The 16,482-nt window shown below is 40.9% G+C and overlaps 1 protein-coding gene across 1 annotated transcript in view; it reads left to right on the top strand.

Moving 5' to 3' along the window:
* Slc7a14 (solute carrier family 7 member 14) overlaps window positions 1–15,708 on the top strand; it is a 111,862-nt gene extending 96,154 nt beyond the window's left edge. The window contains exon 8 of the mRNA XM_021731157.3: window positions 9,058–15,708. Coding sequence (XP_021586832.2) covers window positions 9,058–9,380 — 323 coding nt within the window. The 3' untranslated portion in view covers window positions 9,381–15,708. The remainder of the gene's footprint in view (window positions 1–9,057) is intronic.
* Window positions 15,709–16,482: the final 774 nt, after the last annotated feature.

Below are 16,482 nucleotides of genomic sequence, written 5' to 3'. Positions count from 1 at the left end.
TCACCTAATTTCTTTGGACCTCAGTTTACTCATCTGTAAAAATGCAGATAATTCTATCATCCTTAAATTGATTCCTGCTTAGGGAGCAAATGAGAAAACATTAGAGAAAGTCATAAGAAATATTTATTTCCTGCTTTTCTTTTGAAAATTCTAAAAATGATTCATTGTCTGCCAGTGTGGACAGACTAGTTATCACAAAGCACAATGTGAACATGTACTGACTCAGGCTGCCCTTCTAATTATCAAACGGAGGAAACTCCCTGAACGCCTCTTGTAATCTTGCTGATAGCACAAACTCCAAGGTCCCTGCAGAAACTGCTACTCACTGACTCAGGAGGAGGCCACCCTGCAGAGTGAGCTGGCCAGACAGCAGGCACCACTCTGATCGTGATGCGCAGCCCACAAACCACATTTGGGTAAAATGGCTGGTATTTCTGGGCAGCTGCTGATAATTGCTTTGGTATCATGAGTTTTTAAGGCAACCAAGGATTGACAACCCTGGCTAAACATCAGTAATACTGTGGGTTCCTTTTGAAATACTGTAAGCCCAGGCTCCCCCCCCCACAACCCCCTGTAGATTTTCTAATTCAATTGGCCTGGGTTAGCTAAGTTTGGGGTACTTTTGAAAGCTCCCCTAGGTCATTTTAGTAGGCAGTGAGGTTTACAATGATGGAGATCAATGGTTCTCCAAGTGTGGTCCCAGACCAGCAGCCATATCACTAGGGAAGTAGTTAGAGGGCAATTTTGGACTCCATCCCAGACCCACCAAATCAGAATCTCTGAGGGTTATTTAGGGTTTAACAGGCCCTCCCAGTGTTTCTAATGAATGTTCAAATTTGAAAGCCACTGCTCTAAAGAGAAGAAGAATAGATTAACAAGCAGGGCAAATAATTTTATTACAAAAATTGTTTTTCAAAAACAAATTTTTACAAAATTTTAAAATATAGTCATCCCAGAACCCCAAATTGGCTTATCAAATTTTTTGGAGGGGAGTACTGAAGATTGAACTCAGCAGAACTTCACCACTGAGCAACATCCCTAAATAAAAATACAAAATAGGGATGTACCTTGCTTTTGCTGAGACTGGCCAGCCCACCTTGCAGAGTAGCCTCCCGCGCTGGTGGGATTACAGGCATGCACCCCGCCCGGATGGTTTATCAAATGTTTAATGATCATATAAATACCCCATATCTTCACTTCTAAGCCTCTAAAAGATCCGATTTTTCTTCTCAATTTCTCTATTCACTGTATAAGTTTCCTAGGAAGAGCAGTAGAGATATTTTTAAATGGAGCTTCTTACGAAACATCAGCTACTTTTTAAAAAGAAAATTTACATGGTTAAGCTGAGTCATAACTTGATAATCTTAGATACATTTTTTTATTCAACCTTCTCTAAATGAATCTTAATTATAGGATTTTTGTAACAATGTTTTGCTAAGCTTTTGACCTTCAGAAAAGCATAACTCATAGAGTAAAATGTAATACAATCTCCAACAAGATTACCCAGCACATGTTTCTTCTCCTTCAGACAAGAGCAATAATGCAAACAGTAAATGTTTATTAATCCCAACAAAGTGAACACAAAGCTGCCTTCATTTCCTTTTAGCTGATGCAGAATCGTAAAAGAACATCTCAAGGGGCTGGGCAGAGTCTGGGGGAATGTGAAACTAGCAGGGACTCAGAGAGAACACCCTACCATGGTGTTTTCCAGGACACGGTTCAGGCTTACTGCTCTCTGTGGGCCTTTACTATGAATTAATCATCTGGTAGCCTTGCTCATTGGCACCCTTACCTTGAGACCTGCCAAGGTCTCATTTGGAATATTTTTTCAATCCCTCTGAGGAGAATGAATTATTGTCTATAGATTTAGAGAACATGCAGAACTTGGGATTTGGGCAGTGGACTTCATAAATCCCATACCAAAATGTAAAAATCCCAAAGAAAAGATACACCCTTGTGGTCTTTACCTGAGCTATCATCTGAAGTCCTATTGGAAATTGACCAGGAGCAGCCATTGTTAGGGAAAGAAGAGGAGGGAAGGAGAAGGTTATGAATTTGGGTCAGAGAAGGCACCAAGATGACCATATTCTTGATGACGCATCCCATAGATAGATCTGAAACTCTTCTCAGAGGCAGAGCAGAAAACAATTTGTACTTTCCACATCAAAATCATGCTAAAAAAATAAAAAAAAAAAAAGTCATGAAGTCCAGGATGAGGAAGGCACAGGGCTGATGCCATTTCAAGAAAGAGGGTGTATGCAGATGAATCCTGCAACAGAGGGGGCTGCCTGCAGGCAGTGGGTGCCAGGGCAACCAGAGATGCATGGGCAGGAAGAGCCAGGGCAATGGCAGGGCTCTGCCACCAGTGGCAGCCAGAATGTTGACTACCTTTGAGCCAAAAGGATGCCCGGGGAGAGAACTGTTGCAGAGGTAGAAGGCCCTAGAGCTGGTTTGAACATTTACCTGGAACAGATACCCAGCCACCAATAGGGGACAATGGGCTTCTTTTCTTCAACATTATGTTTGTGAGATTCACTGGCATTGTTGCTTGTGGTTTTATAGTTTTATTTGTATCGTTTATTTGTATCGTTGGCTAGCCTTCACCTCTTTCATACACCACAATATCTATCCATTTCAGTGTCCACAGACATTAGGTGGTTTCCAGTTTGGGAATGTTAAGAACACGGCTGCTATGAACATTCTTGTGCATGTCCTTGGTGGACACATACAGACATATCTCTAGAATTTTTGTTAAGTTAGAAGTGGAATTGCTGGTTCTTAATACTGGATGATTCCCATCCACCCCCACCTTTTTTTTTTTTCTTTCAGCACTGGGGACTGAACCCAGAGATGCTCTACCACTGAGCTACATCCCCAGCCCTTTTCTGTTTTTCATTTTGAGACAGGGTCTGACTAAGCTGCCAAGGTTGGTCTCAAGCTTGCCATCATCCTGCCTCAGCCTCCTGAGCAGCTGGAATTACAGACATGCGCCAACGCATGGGCTCCACATTCTTTTAAGAGGATTGTGTTACCTGTCATGGCTGTTATATGCCTCAAATAAAATAAGGGTCTCTAACTCCATTTTGCAGATGAGAAACTGAGCATAAAGTCACATGGTTTCATATCGGAGCAGTTGCAGGACCAGGGAGAAAACCTTCCTCTCCTTTCAACTGCACGCTAAGCCTGCTCCTCCTGACCACACCATATTAAACAAACCTCATTGTTATTACAATCAACAGGACACAGTAGTATTTTTAAAAATCATCAGCAAGAATGGGAGTTGGTGGGGACTGTGGTGGGTGGAGAGGACACCTTCTCATTACCATCCAGTCTCCATTCCTGTGTTGGCAAATGTCTGTTTTGGAAAGTTGATCCCAGAGTAGTCAAAATAAAAACCCCTCCGGGCATAACAGAGGGCCTCAGCTATCTGTGGAGGGCAGGGCTTCCTGCTGGAAAGTACACCCCAGGAAGAGGCAGCTCCACCCAGCCTGAGGTCAAGTGGCCCCTCTCCTCTTGGTCCTGAGTATGGAGCTTCATACAGAGGGCAAGGAACTCCCTGGGGACTCTAGAGATCAGAGACCTGTTCTTCAACACGAGTTTGTACCCACAGAGTCAGAAATCTGCTGCTATGGCTTATGGTACCCAGTCTCTTTTCAGAGTTCAATTTTTGTTCCAGGTTTTCTCCCACCTGTTGGAGATCCACCTCCCCGGACCCCTCTCATTTATAGTTTGAGGATCATTTGCTTAACTTGCACAGGATAGATCAACACAAATAGGGGAGTAGTGCTTGGATGATGATGCTGAGGTACCCCAGCATCTAGAGGCAGGCCTGACATTCCTAAATCTTCTCAAGGGGCACCTGAGTGGGCCAGGAACAGCCCTCAGCTTTAGCATCCGGAGATGTGAGCTCCAACACTATTTCAGTGACTGACATCACTCTGGAATGATGGCTGAGATAGTACTTCTTCATTAAGGGCTTTAAGATCACAGAATATTTTATTATATAAACAAAGTCCATTCAATTGGTACAGGCATAGTTCTTTATCCTGTCTAACCTGAACCTCTCATAGGTACATTCTCCACCAGGGAACTTCTGCCTGGAAAAGAAGCCAAAGCCTCCCTTTGAATATCCCCCCTTCACTGCAGCCTTTCACAGGATCCACTGCCAGAACCCCCACCAGGGCTGGCACTCGCCCGGTGAGCCCCGGTGCAGCCCTGGCTGTTGTTAAAATGCTGATGCGTTTCTGGGCTCACTGCCCTGACCGCACCCTGTGTAACCCAACAACTAAGAAAACCACTGCAGCCCAACAGGGAGGCCTCCAGACCCTGCTACAACACAAAAGCCTACTCCCTTCTGATTTTTAGCACCACACCTACTTTAAATAATTCATTACTAATAGAAGATGTGTAATTGCAAAGCAATAGATCAAAGTAGATAAGAACAGGTAGAACACAATACTGAGGTAGAACCAAAAAAAGCTTATTTTTTTAATTAGCTACCTTATTCCTGAAGCTTGCTTCCACTTCTGTTTTATGCTGATAATCAAATCTACCCTCAAAAGATAAAACTTGGCTGTCTGTAAGGGTTCACAGGAGAATATGATGCCAGGACCAATGACTTTCTTAAATAACAGTACCCAAAAACTATTTCAAGTTATGATAGCATTGGTAGAACAAGTGTGTAGGCTAAGGTGGAAAGTTTTCCCCTACATGTGTAACAATTGAGAGAAATTTTAATACTACTGATAATAGAGAATTTTAAGAAATTATTACTAATTTTTAGATATGGTAATGATTCTAAATAGTGGTCTTCAAAGAAACCTATTTTTAATGATACTGAAATATTTACAGATGAAACCCATGATAGAAGGGACTTGTTTCAAAATAACCTAAAGAGAAGCAGGCAGGAGAGGACATGGGACTCATTATACCACTCATCACCCTTTCCTATATGTTTGAAAGTGCAAAATTGTTTCCCATCAATATATACCTCAGAGCCTCCTCTGGCCGATGGGAGAAATAAAAGAGGGCCAAGCCCCCTGTGTTAGAGCACAAGGACCTGGAAGGATTTATGGTCCAGTCTCTCACCACATTGCTGGGGATAACCCCTTAATTTTCCTGCCCACCAGTTTCCTGTCTGTGAGATGTTCATAATGACCACCTCCCCCATAACACACACACACACACACTCACACACACACACACACACACACACACACACACACACACACACACACACGCATGCATGCATCACACCTTCCCAAACAGGCCAGATGGAGTCTAAACAAGACAGTGTTTGTGTAACATTTCAAGCTCCTCAGGAGAGAGGGGCAGCTTCACTGCCATGATTAGAAAGCTTCAGCACACAGGTGTTGTGCGAAGTTTAGTTAATTCAGGTTTCCCAGAATCCGGCAGATTTTTCAGAAGCTACCTCATGCACAGTTCTCCAAGCCAAGTGGAAAAAAAAAAAAAAAAGGAGCAGAAACAAAACACCCTGCTTCCACACAGGAGGCTTTTAGCAGCGCTGTTTACTCCTCACACAAAGCCCTTGTTTATGTGTGACAGATGGTAGAGCTTCTCCTCTCTCCCTCCCTCCCTCACTCCCTTCATTTGCTCCCTTCTGTTTCTTTGTCCACCTCCAATATTCCTTTTCTCCCCTCCTCTGCTTCATACTACTTTTCCTGAATTGATTCAAGAACCAGCAGAAAGGACAAAATGCCAAGACCTGGGAAAATGACTCTGCCTGAGGCGACTGACGGATTGTTCCTTCAGGCTGCCTCACGCAGGCGCTTCTTACTTCCATATTTGAATTGTATTTTTGAAGACAGAGTGACACACCTTTGGAACTGCAGGGGCTGGAAAAACATTAAAAGACCCATAAATATTTATGGAGCAGGTCTCCATGGGTTGCCTTCTCCAGAGTAATCATGGTCTATACACACACACACACAAACACAAGCACACATGCATATGCACAAACATGCTCCTCCCAGGCCTGGCTACTCCCAAAAAACACCTAAGCATTTACTGAATATTTACTGCAATAAGCATGTTTATAAGACAGGCTGGGGAAGAGAAGTGTGAAAGATTACATATGAAAAAGACCTTACCCATAGGGAAAGCCAGTTCTGTCCCTGTAGGAGCCTGGGCATGTCACTTCATGTTGGCCAGTCTGTTTCTTCTGTTAAGTGAAGACATTAAAATACATAGATGACTTATATGATCCTTTCCACTCAAGCATCTATGATTCTGTGAGCAATCACACCACCGTTTTTAGAGAATTCCCAGAGGAATTCCCACTCCAGGTTGGAGCAAGGGAAAGGCTTTTTAGAAATAGGTGTGAATGGATAATTATGAATGTAATGCATTCCATTATTGTCATGTATGTAAGAAATAAATTAAAAAAAGAAAAAAGAAATAGGTGTCTACCAGTGATGGAGTTCTGTAGTGCCTATGTAGTGGCAGAAGAGGGAAATTAGGGGAAAGGGGTAAATTGTAGTCAGTTCGAAAGGAAAATGACCCATCTATAAATAGGGTCAGAGTAAGGGATCAGAAAGAAAAGAAATGGCATAATAGATACTAAGCAGGAGTAGGCGGTAAGATTTGGCACCTGCCTAGATATCTAGAAATAAAGATAGCAAAAGAGCAAAATCAGGTAAAACAAGGTATGTGCCTGCTGGTCCCACTTGGTCACTTAAAATTCATTTCAGGTCCCAGACATGCTTCAAACAGGCATTCTCCAAGAACTGGCCCATTGGCCCTTTTGAATAAGCTTTAATGTGATGCCTTGTTCTTCACAAGAATAATAACTACCTCCCATGTCCACCCCCCACCAGACAAGAAAGAGTAAAGACCCATGCTCAAAAAGATGAAGTTGCTATTTGAGCAGTAATAGCTATATCTGCAAATGATTAACTCTAGGATTTATTACCAATTAGGACTATAAATCTCTGCTTACTTTGGCTCCTGGAAAGTTTATTTCACTGGGGGGGGGGCGCTGGGGAGGAGGAAGGGGAAATGTCATTTGAGACAAGGAGGGAGAAATCCAAGCTTAAAAAGACATACTTTGGATGCAAAAGGGAGCAAGATTTCTCAAGCCCAGTACAGGAAAGCAGGATTAACTTGTGGTTCTGTACAAACAACCAAGCAGATACCACAAAGGAGTAAGGGTTAGCAAAGTCAAAGGAGCCAGTGCCACTTAGAAGAGGGTGTTGAGGGTCTGAAAGAGGTTGCATGACTGGTGGACCCAAGTGGTAGGGCCCTGCTAGTAGAGAATATGCATCAGGCAATTTGTCCCAGGGGTTCTCAGCCTGATCAATGAAATAACCTGTGAAGATTTAAAAATCTTAACTATGAGGGCTGTAGCTCAGTGGCAGAGCACTTGCTTAGCATGTGTAAGGCACTGTGTTCAATCCTTAGCACCACATAAAAATGAAACAAATCAAATAAATATATGGTGTCCATCTACAACTACAAAAAAAATATTTAAAAAAAAATACTTAACTATGAGCCAGGTACAGTGCTGCACGTTTATAATCTCAGCAGCTCAGGAGACTGAGGCAGGAGGATTGCAAGTTCAATGCCAGTCCTGGCAACTTAACAAGACCCTATCTGTCTCAAAATAAGAAATAAAAGAGCTAGGGATATAGCTCAGTAGTAAAGCACCCCTGGGTTCAATCCCAGTACCAAGAAAAAAAACTACATTGGGGTCATACCGAAAACCAATTAAATCCAAATTCCAAGGATGGGGCTTGGGTATCAGAGTTGTTCAAAAACTCCCCCAAGTGACTCTCCAGCGCAAGCAGGGTTGAGGCTTATCACTTAACTCATTTCATCCTCAAGCAGTCCCACTTTATACAGTTGCTCTGACTCTCGTGGTTTTACACAACAGAAACCTGAAAGGTTGAGTAACAGCCCAGGGTTGCACAGTTAGCAGTGATAGAGGCAGGATACTGAACATGGAGCCCACACTCTCATTCCTCCTGCTCTATGGCTGCCACCACTCTGGTTCTCATGGGCCTTTCAAAGTGGAAGATGGGGGCTCTCAAACTATATTATCATATTACTCCAAAAAGATCATAGAAATGAAGCATGAGCCCATAGGGGAGGTAAATTTCCTTTGGATGGAATGACGTCCACACAGAGAAGTTGCGCTGGGCATTTCATGCTCATCAGGAATTCTCATTCATTCATTGAGCAAACATTGAGTGCCAGTTTTCTGCAGCCTATAAAACAGAACCACCCTGTGCTGATAATCACACAACAGATGTTCTAAGGGCCACAGAAGTGCTGTGTACTAGACACTCTGAGAGCCCATAAAAGAAAGTGGGCAACTTGGAGGGCAGCAATGTATTATGTTATTGGCAAGTTGACAAATGGTAAGATAAGAAATAAAATGATTCATACATGTTGCTAAGCCATGAAACAAGAGACGGAGTACCTAAGTGAAGGCAAGGGATAATAACATGTTATGAGAAGATTGGGAATATACTGTTACTGATCCATAAATATTTAACCCAGGCCAGAAAATGCAAATTCCTGGCTAGCAGCTATATGACAGTAATGAACTGGATGTCAGCAAGGGAAGTGGGTCTGTATCCTGTCTAAAAGGCAGCTGGTTCTCACCTCTAGCCAAAAATTGCCACATAGGAATGCGGGTGCAATGTTGTCAGATTTTTTGACCTTAGGGAAGCTGTAATATGCTTATAGCAGGATCACCCCCCAACCCCTTCCCCTACTAGGGAATGACCAGGGGCACTCTACCCCTGAGCTACATTCCCAGCCCTTTTTATTGCAAGACAGGGTCTTTCTAAATTGCCCAGCCTGGCCTTGAACTTGGCGATCTTCTTGCCTCAGTCTCCTGAATCGCTGGGATTACAGGCATGCGCCACCACACCCTATAAAGATCTCCTAATTTTTAAATAGCATCTAATTCTAGACACTCCACAGATCCAAGAATACATATAGCTTCCTGCTCTGGTTTCGCCAAGGGTGATTCCCCTGCTAGTGCCCTGGATCCCCAAGCAACTTCTTATTCGCCTGTGCTTTCCTCCACAGGTGTGCTCATCTACTTTGGGTATGGCATCTGGAACAGCACCCTGGAAATCAGCGCCCGCGAGGAGGCTCTGCATCAAAGCACGTACCAGCGCTACGATATGGATGAGCCCTTCTCCGTGGAGGACGGTTTCTCCTACGCCACTGAGGGCGAGAGCCAGGAGGACTGGGGCGGGCCGGCGGAAGACAAAGGCTTCTATTACCAACAGATGTCAGATGCGAAGACAAACAGCCGGACGAGTAGCAAAGCAAAGAGCAAAAGCAAACACAAACAGAACTCGGAGGCCCTGATTGCAAATGATGAGTTAGATTACTCTCCAGAGTAAGAGTAAACACAAGAGGGTAGAGATGATGATGGTGATTGATTTTCAGTATTTTAACCTGTGGGCTAGAAGGCGAAAACTCTTTTGATTCTCATTTCACAAATCCAGCCTGCCCTCAAAGTCAATCCCCCGGTCATAGCCTGTCATTTGCTATTTTTGCTCTTCAGGATAGATCTGTCAAAGTGTTTAACCCAGGGTTCCTAACTGGTCCCCTTGTAAACAGCACTAAACAAAAGGCTACACAAAATTCCAGGATCTGTTGGCTGCAAATGTTTCTCAGGCCTTTGTTTTGCTGGTTGAATCATTTTGCTTCTTTTTTGAGACCCCAAGAAGCAAGGGGAAAACTTCTTGGACCCCATTAAGACTGCAGCTCCTCTGGAGATGCACGGAAGCAGCCTGTATGGGCACAAGGCAGCATTTCAACCACCTGAGATCACCATGGCAAAGCTCTGTTCTCAGCCTGTAGGGCTGACAGCTGCTCTCCAGGGTCACGGTGGGTAGGGGACAGCTCTCCCTCAGTAAGCAACATTTGGTCCTGAAATCTCACCCCAAAAAAATATTCATGAAGAAGACACAAACTTCTTTTTATTTAATTTCCACACTATAATTTTAGAACCCAACAAAGGTCAAGGACTCTTGAGATCTTTCCTCCAAAGATTTCAGATTCACTGTAAAGCATCATGCAGACCCAAAAATATAGTAAGAAGCACCATCAAAGTTCTACTTACATGCCCAGAGAAAATGAAATAGCCTTCTCTTGAAGTGAAGGCCAGAAATGCATTGGCAGAAATGAACTGTCTGTCATACCTTCCCTAAGCTCCTGCTGACATGAAAGGGGGCAAAGGTGGAACATGATTTCATAGCATTAATATGCCTTGAAGAAGTAGCCCATTTGTTTTAGGATCAGATAAAAATCCTTGCAAAGATAAGTGACCCAGCCGCTAAGATCACATTGCAAGTTCTATTTCATATTTCCAAAATTATAAATTCTGTAGTTTTTTGGGACATGTAACCACTTGATTGGTGAGGGCTACTCTGGAAACAAATGTTGGAAGCACATCCACTTAGGTAATTGCATTCCATGAGATCACATTGCACTTCGGAACCTTATTCCTCTGGGGTAACCCACTTTTATTTTTCCTATTATTTCCCAAAGCAGTTTCATCAAACTCCAGCAAAATATCTACCAGATTAGATGTAAATTGGGGTCACAGAGGGGTTCTTAAAAGAATTTTCTCAGAAATAGGATAGATGAGAGAATTTGCAACAAGGAAAACAACAACAGCAACAAAGGCTGTAAATTCTACTTTAACCCTGCAAGGATTCCCATGGCAGAGTTGAGATGTATATGCTAAAATCTTCATGAGAATTTTCTGAAAGGAGGAAAAAATTCTTTGCCCTCTGTCTCCTCAATTTATCATCTTGCCGAAAGTTTACCAAAACACATCAACTAACATTTAAGTCTTTTTTTTTTTTAATATATAACCAGCAATTGAACCCAGGGGCAAGGGAGCTCAACCAATGAACTGCATGCCCAGCCCTATTTATTTATTATCTTTTTATTTTTTAATTTTGAGACAGGATCTCACTAAATTGTTGAGGCTGGCTTTGAGCTTTTAATCCCCCTGCCTCAACCTCCCAAGCTGTTGGGATTACAGGCATACACCACTGCACCCAGCAAATCTATTCTTTATTGAAATTTGAGGCTCATGACTTTTTGGCAATGCTTTAGGGTTGTGGAAAGAAGGCCAAAGTCCAATTTTTTTCTTCAATCAACTAACAGTGATTGAGAATATACCAAGTGCTAACCATGGGCATGACAATTACAACAGCTGCCCTTGAAAGATTACAATCCAGGGAGGAGCAGCTCTGGAGCCTGATAAATGTAGATGAAACAAACAAACATAAGTCTTCATGACTGGTGAACTGGGCTTTAACATAACAAAGATCAATTGAAACCAGGTTTTTTAAAAATATGCCTTTAGATAAATTGCATTTCATTTCCCTAGCCAAAGTATACCATTAAATTCAAACACAACAATCTGTTAGATCTTCTTTTTTTATTTCTCCATATTAATTGTTTAGAATGCCAGCTGTCTGTGTTCATTTTGTATTTTAATGTAGGCTTGACAGTGCTGTTTTCTCCTCCCTAAACTTAACCATAAAGAGAGGATCTGGTTTGTGACATATATCCTTGGGGATTTACTGTAAACTAACTATCCGGTCGTCTTCATGAAAACAAAGTTTTAAATTGGTTTTACAGCTCAAGGAATCTTCTCAGTTTAAATAGAATCTGTTAAGCTTGATAAACATCTAGATAATCATCAAATACACTCAAGAGAAATATGAATGCAAAATAACCAATTTACCCAAGTGAGGATGTGGGTAAATAATTTCCTCTTACTGGTGACATTTAGGTATTAAAGTAGCATTAGCCAGATGACAGGTATATGCAATTTCTGTAGCACAAGAAAACACAAGCTTTAATTAACACTATTGGTCTTGATTTTGTACAGATCCTATGAGCCACTCACATTTCAGAAGCCATTTTTCCAAAACAGTATCTTTATGTATTTTAAGCCTTGCTCTCCTTTTTTTAAAAGGTGATAGGAAATCTTCTTGTAGCTACAAGCATCCTAATGGATGCAAGGATATTAGAAGGGTTCTCAGAGTGACTACCTGGGAAGATCCCTAGGGTGATGGCAAAAAAAAAAAAAAAATTGTATCCTGGTAATCTTGGCTCAAAAATAAAAATTAAAATGGTAGGGAAAGTTTTCAAGGCATGTAGACATGTTTTTCTCATGTTTTCCAGCTTGGGAAATGATCCCAGATTTCACAATGCAATTGTCATATATCATCAACCACTAGAATTAATATATCAGGGCTTTCTAATCAGATTTCTGAACACCATGTTTGTGGGACACATTAGAAGTAAGAACATATAATAATTAACTTAGAAACTCATTTCCTTTGAAAAGGGTTCATGGAAGATCTACATTTTATTGAATTTTTCTCTACAGCAAGAGTTCTTCCAGTGAAGTTTCAGTGTGTGGGTTTGTGGTTTGGAGCTAGTTACTTGATTTTTAAAAGTTCTTTATTTGTTTATTGGTACTGTGTTGTTTCTAAAGGGTGTGAGGCTGCTATTAAAATACACAAAAGTGAGCAACTCAATAAATATAGAAATAGAAGGCTATGGCAAAGTATTGAAATAACAAGAATTGAATGTCACAAATTGTAGATACTCTTTAAACCTGGATTTCACTAAGTATGTGCCTGGTGTATAATAGGTATTCAATAAATGTCGGATGGATGGATGGATGAACAGACTGAAGGAAAACAAATTTTATTCAGCAATTATTCATAGAGTTCCTATTATATTACATGGCATATGTTGATACAATAATCAGTAAGATAGAAATCCAGATCTTAAGAAATAGGGAACTGGGATATACAAGTAAAGAATCACAGTGAATGTTACCAGATGAGATGAAGGTGAGAATATACTGTGGGGGTTCAAATATGGAAAAGAACTCCTTCCATTGGAAAGATCATAAAGAAGACAGCCCTGTGTTGAGCCTGTGGAGTGAGCAGGATCTTGCCGGGTAGAAATAGGAGGCAGGCCTGCCAAGCAGGGAGTGAGCAAAAACACAGACTGTGGCTCATGGCTGTCCTCTGATTAATAATTTGTACTGTGCCTCCTTCAAGGGAAAGCAAGGAGCTAGTTTGACTGGAACTTACAATTTTTGCATGATTTAAACATAGAACAATACAAAATGATGCTGGGAAGGCAGGTTAAAATACTAACACAGCAAGCTCACAATCTAAAGTTATTTACAACTACTTTAAAGTTTTCAATAATAAATTTCAACAACAAATCTAACAATTTTTATGTTTATCTAAACACTAAAACTTCAGCTCCTTGTTTTATTCAATTTGAAGCCACTTTGAAATAGAGAAGAAGCTGAATAATAGAATTAGGTGAAGAATCCAGTTCTACTTTTTAGTAACAAATAACAAGTGAAATGCCTATATGGTAGTCATGATGAACCTGTTTAAATAAATGGATGGGGGGTGGGAAATGGGTGAATTTAACAATTCATCCTTCTCTAGAACCTATGGATCAGTCAGGATACAAACCCAGGAATTATTAGGAAACAAAACTCAAAGAAATGTCTTTACTCTCTACTGCTGAAAAGGTTGACAAACTTATCCTTTAAGTCACGCTTGTTGGAAGCCTACTTTCAAGAGACTACCTCTTCTCTGCATCATAAATAGAAGCTACAGGAGATTGAGAGTCTGCAGACAGGGCTAAATTAAATTGCTGTCCCCTTTGCCACCAGGTTTTACCAGGGACCTAAGATGTCAGTGGAAAGTCCCCTGCAAGTCAATCACAGGTTGGCCTAATTTTGTATCTCAGATTACACTGTTTTGTTGTGTGAAGACAGATAGGAAACTATCTGAAGCCAGAGCTGGGATCTGATCATGTGGAGTTCTGGTGGCAGTGAGTGGTTGGTCCAACTCTTGGATTGAAACCTCAGATTAGTGAGCTGTCCAGAGATGGCCTTAATTTCCTATGGAGCAGAGAGAGGGAAGAGAGCAAGGAAACTCACCCCAAAGCTGGCCATTCAGGCTGTGTCTCAGTGTTCCATTTTCATTCCCTGTGCAACAAGATTTGTTCAGATAAGTGTTTCCATTACAATTTTCGTGGACCCTCTGCTTCCCCATTCACACATACCCCTCTGATGCCATAGATCCATTTGTCTACAGACTTCTTTTGGAGACCCTAATAAAGACACCCCAGTAGGTAACCAGTGGTGGTCTGGTCATGAACAAGCCAATATCTGTAATTAAACAATCTGCAAGCACAGAAACAGCATCCCAGGCCATGAGCAAGAGCTGGAATGTTGTTCATGAGGTGTTTCCTTTGCATTTCTCCATTCAATGGTGATGGGTAGCAAAAAGCCCCTTTTGTGCACATAATAATTGGTTCTATGTCCTACTTTGATTTTCTCTAAGACTTTTGAGAGGAGGCTATTTAGATTTTTATTTTCCTCCTCAAGAGCAGCTTCCTTTCTGAAATGCTTTTCTCTCTGGGCTCATCTCGCTGTGCTGGAGGAGCGCGTGCATCATTCTGAAATACCCAGGCAGTTGCCTTTTGCCAAAATTAATTCTCTAAGAAAAATAGAATGGTGTTTTTGTTTTTCTTTTTAGGATTTAAAGCCTGAAAAGGATCAGTGGAATTTTGAAAGCCCATCAAAAGTGAACATGTATTCTGTAGTATCAACTAAAATAGTGTTATAAGTCACTAACCAGTACACTACATGCATGGAATTCCACAACCCATACAGAACTTTCCCGGAATCAGCTTGGGCCTGACAGCAGGTAGCTCTGCTTTCTTAACTCTTTGAGACATGCAGTGCATGCCCGTGGCATATGAGGAAAGAAAATGGCTCTTTATTACTAATAGGAAACAAGGGCAGCCTGGATTTTCATGCTAGGGACTTCCTCTGTGCTTATTTATTTATTTATTTATTTCTATTATGCTTTCTTGACATTGACATGGGTGACATTGTCGAAAGGAAATTGTGGGTCATGTGAATTTTTCCCAACGTTACAGACTTTGAAGGATTGTGTTCATTCCAGTATTGGGATGAGGAAACTGTTTGTTCCATGCACACCTATTGCTTGGTCTTGGCAGTTGCTGATACACTTGTCTCACTCACGGTCCCAAAGTTGAGAATTTACACTGGAAACCATGAACCCTCACTTTCCCAAGCAGAGACACTGTTAATGTTACGATGGCGCATAAATACCTCAACTGTCTGGGCTGAGAGAAGGGGCTGCAGGTTTATAAGAGAGCAGCTACAGTCCTCATTCCATGTGGTTCCAACCATCTGACAACAGGACTTGACATTCTAGTCTCTCTCACTGTGGTAAAGAAATGTTACTGTTTAATTCATATCCAAAGTTATAAATACAGCTTGTAAATTCTACTAACTTGTTTCATTTTTTGTTTGGTCCTTGAGAAGTTCAACTTGCATTTTGCAGATGGTGATTTCTGGTGTCGTTTTCTGCTACTTTTTTTTTTTCTGTATAGAATTGCTGTACTTGTTAAAGTTTGTTTGTTGTGTGGTTTTTAATTCCCATTGGTGCACTGTACAATGGGGTGTTGTAACGTACCATGAAGAAAGAAATAATATGCAGATGTATTATTGAGTGTATTTTATTTTTAAATGACTATGATGTTGACAATATATTGATTTGTCAAAATTCTAAGGGAAAATTCTAAATTTACCAAAATGTGTATATTTTAATAAATGCATAAAGCTTTTTGGTGTGCCTTTAAATTTAAAAATGAGTTTATAAAGAAAGTTGGAAACAAAAGTGTCTTACTTTAAAAATATCCATAGTAATGGAAAGCTCTTACATAGGAGACAATGAGAAAGAGAAAAGAAAGAGGAAAAAAAGACAAAGAAGCTTCCCATATTATGCTAACCTTAATAGTATCTGAAGTCTGTTACTTTTTTTTACATCCTAAAATGGAGATGAATGAGTGAATTTTGCCTTAAGTGTTTTAATTTTCCTTGTAGAAGAGACAGATAAATATCTCATTTTGAAACTTATTGCATTATTGTGGAAAATTCATTTTCAGAATAAAAATATTTTAAAAATGACAGCTGATCGACTAATAAAATTTAAACTTGAAAAAAGTCAGTGCCATCCAACCTTTTTAAATTTACTTTACTTCTGAAAGAAGAGCAGAGAAGTTCCAATTAGTGAACTTGGGACAACCCAAAGTGGGTTTCAATCTCCCTCTAACAAGGATACAAGGTCTATATCTGGACCCTGCTCACTATACTGCCTCCTTGATTAAGCCATCCCCAATATCAGCTGCTACGCAAGCCATAGCCGCTCACTACCCTCAGCATGGTTAATACAGAACATTCCGTCATTGTTCCCATTCATTTTAAATCCAAGATTTTTAGAAAATATATATTATTTGCCTTCAGCCCCAAACCCAATTACTATAGCATAATGGTGGCTTAATTTATTTTTCTTTTTTATTGTACAGGTTGACGCCTGAAGAAAAGGTAGAAGATGTAAC

This window comes from Ictidomys tridecemlineatus, chromosome 3, assembly GCF_052094955.1.
Source record: "Ictidomys tridecemlineatus isolate mIctTri1 chromosome 3, mIctTri1.hap1, whole genome shotgun sequence".
In the NCBI taxonomy this organism is placed as follows: domain Eukaryota; kingdom Metazoa; phylum Chordata; class Mammalia; order Rodentia; family Sciuridae; genus Ictidomys; species Ictidomys tridecemlineatus.
Note: the sequence above shows the minus strand (reverse complement) of the source record. Positions and strands in the feature narration are given on the sequence as shown.